Source organism: Eimeria acervulina, genomic scaffold, assembly GCF_000499425.1.
Source record: "Eimeria acervulina Houghton genomic scaffold, Eah_scaff730, whole genome shotgun sequence".
In the NCBI taxonomy this organism is placed as follows: Eukaryota; Apicomplexa; class Conoidasida; order Eucoccidiorida; family Eimeriidae; genus Eimeria; species Eimeria acervulina.
The window spans coordinates 1-2420 of NW_013549632.1; the positions used below are offsets into that span (position 1 = coordinate 1).

Sequence of the window (2420 nt, forward strand, 5' to 3'; positions counted from 1 at the left end):
CAGCCGGTGTTACAGCAGCAGCAGCAGCAGCCGGTGTTACAGCCGCAGCAGCCGCAGCAATTGGACTGGTCGCACGCTGCTGCTGCTGCTGCTGCTGCAGTTGCCGCTGCTGCTGCTGCTGCCCCTCAGGCTCCTGTGGTGACGCAGCAGCCCCCGCATTATATCCTGCGTGGAGGTAAGCCTGCTGCTGTTTTACTGCTGCTGCTGCTGCTGCTATTTTTGTTGCTGCTTTGTTGTCCTTTCTACTCTAACTACGCTTCCGGCAGCATCCTGCGCTGCTGCTGCTGCTGCTGATGTAGCTGCTGCTGCTGATGTAGCTGCTGCTCTAGTTGCTGCGGCTTTAAGAACTTACCCTCTGGGAAGCAGCAGCAGCAGCAGCAGCCGTAGATCGCAGTTGCTTGTGCTGCTGCATGAGCAAGCTGGCAGCACGTGCCGCTCTAGGGAGTCTCCTGAGCCTGTTGTTGCAATTGCTGCTGCTGCTGTTGCTGTTGCTGTTGCTGCTGCTGCTGCTGCTGCTGCTGCAGGTGATTGGCTGTGGGCAGCTAAGGAGTCGATCTGTACGTTCATTCCTTGCGGCTCTCCGCTGCTGCCTCCACCTGTTCGTGCGCCGACTTCAGCAGCAGCAGCAACAGCAGCAGCAGCAACAGCAGGGGAGCAGCAGCAGCAGCAGCAGCAGCAGCAGCAGCCTCGGCAGCTGTCTTTCTTGGAGTTATACCCAAAGGAGCAGAGGCCTCCTCTTTACTTCTCTCCTGCTGCAGTGCTGCAGCAAGCCAGCATTGAGGCAGAGGATATGCAGCAGCTGCTGCACGCAAATTACTTACCCTTCTTTGGTGCTATTGAAGATGCTGCTGCTGCTGCTGCTGCGTTTGCTGCTGTCGATGCTGCTGCAGCACGTGCTGCTGCTAGCAAACAAAGGAGACAGGCAGCAGGAGACACATTTGTAGCTCCTGAAGCTTCTGCTGCTCTTGCTGCTGCTGAGCTCTGCTGCAGAGCTGTCCTAGACGCGAACCTACACCCCTGTTCTCCTTCCCGCAGCAGCAGCAGCAGCAGCAGCAGCAGCAGCAGCAGCAGCGGCAGCAGGAGTTGGGGCTTTGCATTTGGTGGCAGCGTTGCTGGAGACCTGAGGAAGAGACAGCAGCATCTTTCTGCTGCGTGGCTTACGTACACACGAAGCGTCCGTTTGCTGCTGCAACAGCACTTGCTTCCGCCGGCGCAGCAGCAGCAGCAGCAGCAGCAGCAGCAGCAGCGTGACGTTGCAGGTCGCTCAAGTGGTGGTGGTGCTGCTGCTGCTGCATGCATCTTCTGGGGCAGCTGCTTTCAGACGTCTGCAGGGGTTTTTGCTGCTGAGGTTTTGTCTCCTCTGTGTCTGCTCCGCGCTCAAGAGACGCAAGACAGCAAAGGAGCAGCAGCAGCAGCTGCTGCTGCTGCTTCTCTGAGACTCTCGGGGGCTGCGAGCGTTGCATGCACAGCAAAAAAATGCAGAGGGTTGTGCTGCTTTAGTATAGACAGCTGGCGATTGCTGCTGGAGTGGGAAGGACGCCTGCTGCAGCAGCTGCAGCAGCAGCAGCAGCTGCAGCAGCGGCTGCTGCTGCTCCGAGTGGGGGGTGGTTGTCTGATGAAGAGACAAAACAGAGACAGAGACATCAAGGAGACCGAAGACAATCTTCCTCGCAGCATTCTTGTTTTACCTCCTCTTCAGGTGCCGTGCAGTACCTGCTGCTCGCAGCAGCTACAGAACCCGCGCTGCAATGCAGCAGCAGCAGCAGCAGCAGCAGCAGCAGGACAGCTGCAGCAGGAGACAGCTGGCACGCAGGTGCTGGGGGGCTTTACTGCAGCAGAGGAGACAGCAGAAGAAGATGAGATTGAAGATGCTTAGCAGCCCCTCAGCTAAAGAGCTGCATATACACCGGAAGCTGCACAAATTGCTTTTGTATGCAAATTGCTGCGGTGTATAGGCATCTCAGCCCCCCATCATCTCCGCAGTGTGTGCAGTTTATCTATTTCTTTGCTTTGCCTCTAAAACCGCTATTCATACAATTGCATTATCCTTTCACCTCTTATTAGTCTTGTTCGTAGCCCCTTGCAGCAGCAGCAGCAGTAGCAGCAACAGCAGCAGGCGCAGAGGGAGCAGCAGAAGGAGCAGAAGCAGCTGTAGCAGCACCAATAGTAGCAGCACCAGGAGCAGCAGCAGCAGCAGCATTAGCAGCGCCAGGAGAAGCAGCAGCAGCAGTAGCAGTAGCAGCAGCAGAGCAGTAGCAGCAGCAGCAGCAGCAAACCCAGTGCGTACTCGAGCCGTTTCGATGCCTTCAGGTTTTTTGTCTTTAAAGCGGGTGGCATGCAGACAAACAAATTAATAAAAATAAATACATCAACAGCAAACGCTAAAACAAACTAAAAACTCAGTGCAGCACAACAATACA

At 56.0% G+C, this 2420-nt stretch overlaps 1 protein-coding gene across 1 annotated transcript; it reads left to right on the plus strand.

Moving 5' to 3' along the window:
* Positions 1 to 1876, plus strand: EAH_00047540 (hypothetical protein; the record flags this gene model as incomplete). The annotated part of the gene is made up of 2 exons (XM_013394565.1): positions 1 to 175; positions 525 to 1876. Coding segments are annotated over 2 exons (1527 nt in total), but the record flags the coding sequence as incomplete, so codon positions are not given.
* Positions 1877 to 2420: the final 544 nt, after the last annotated feature.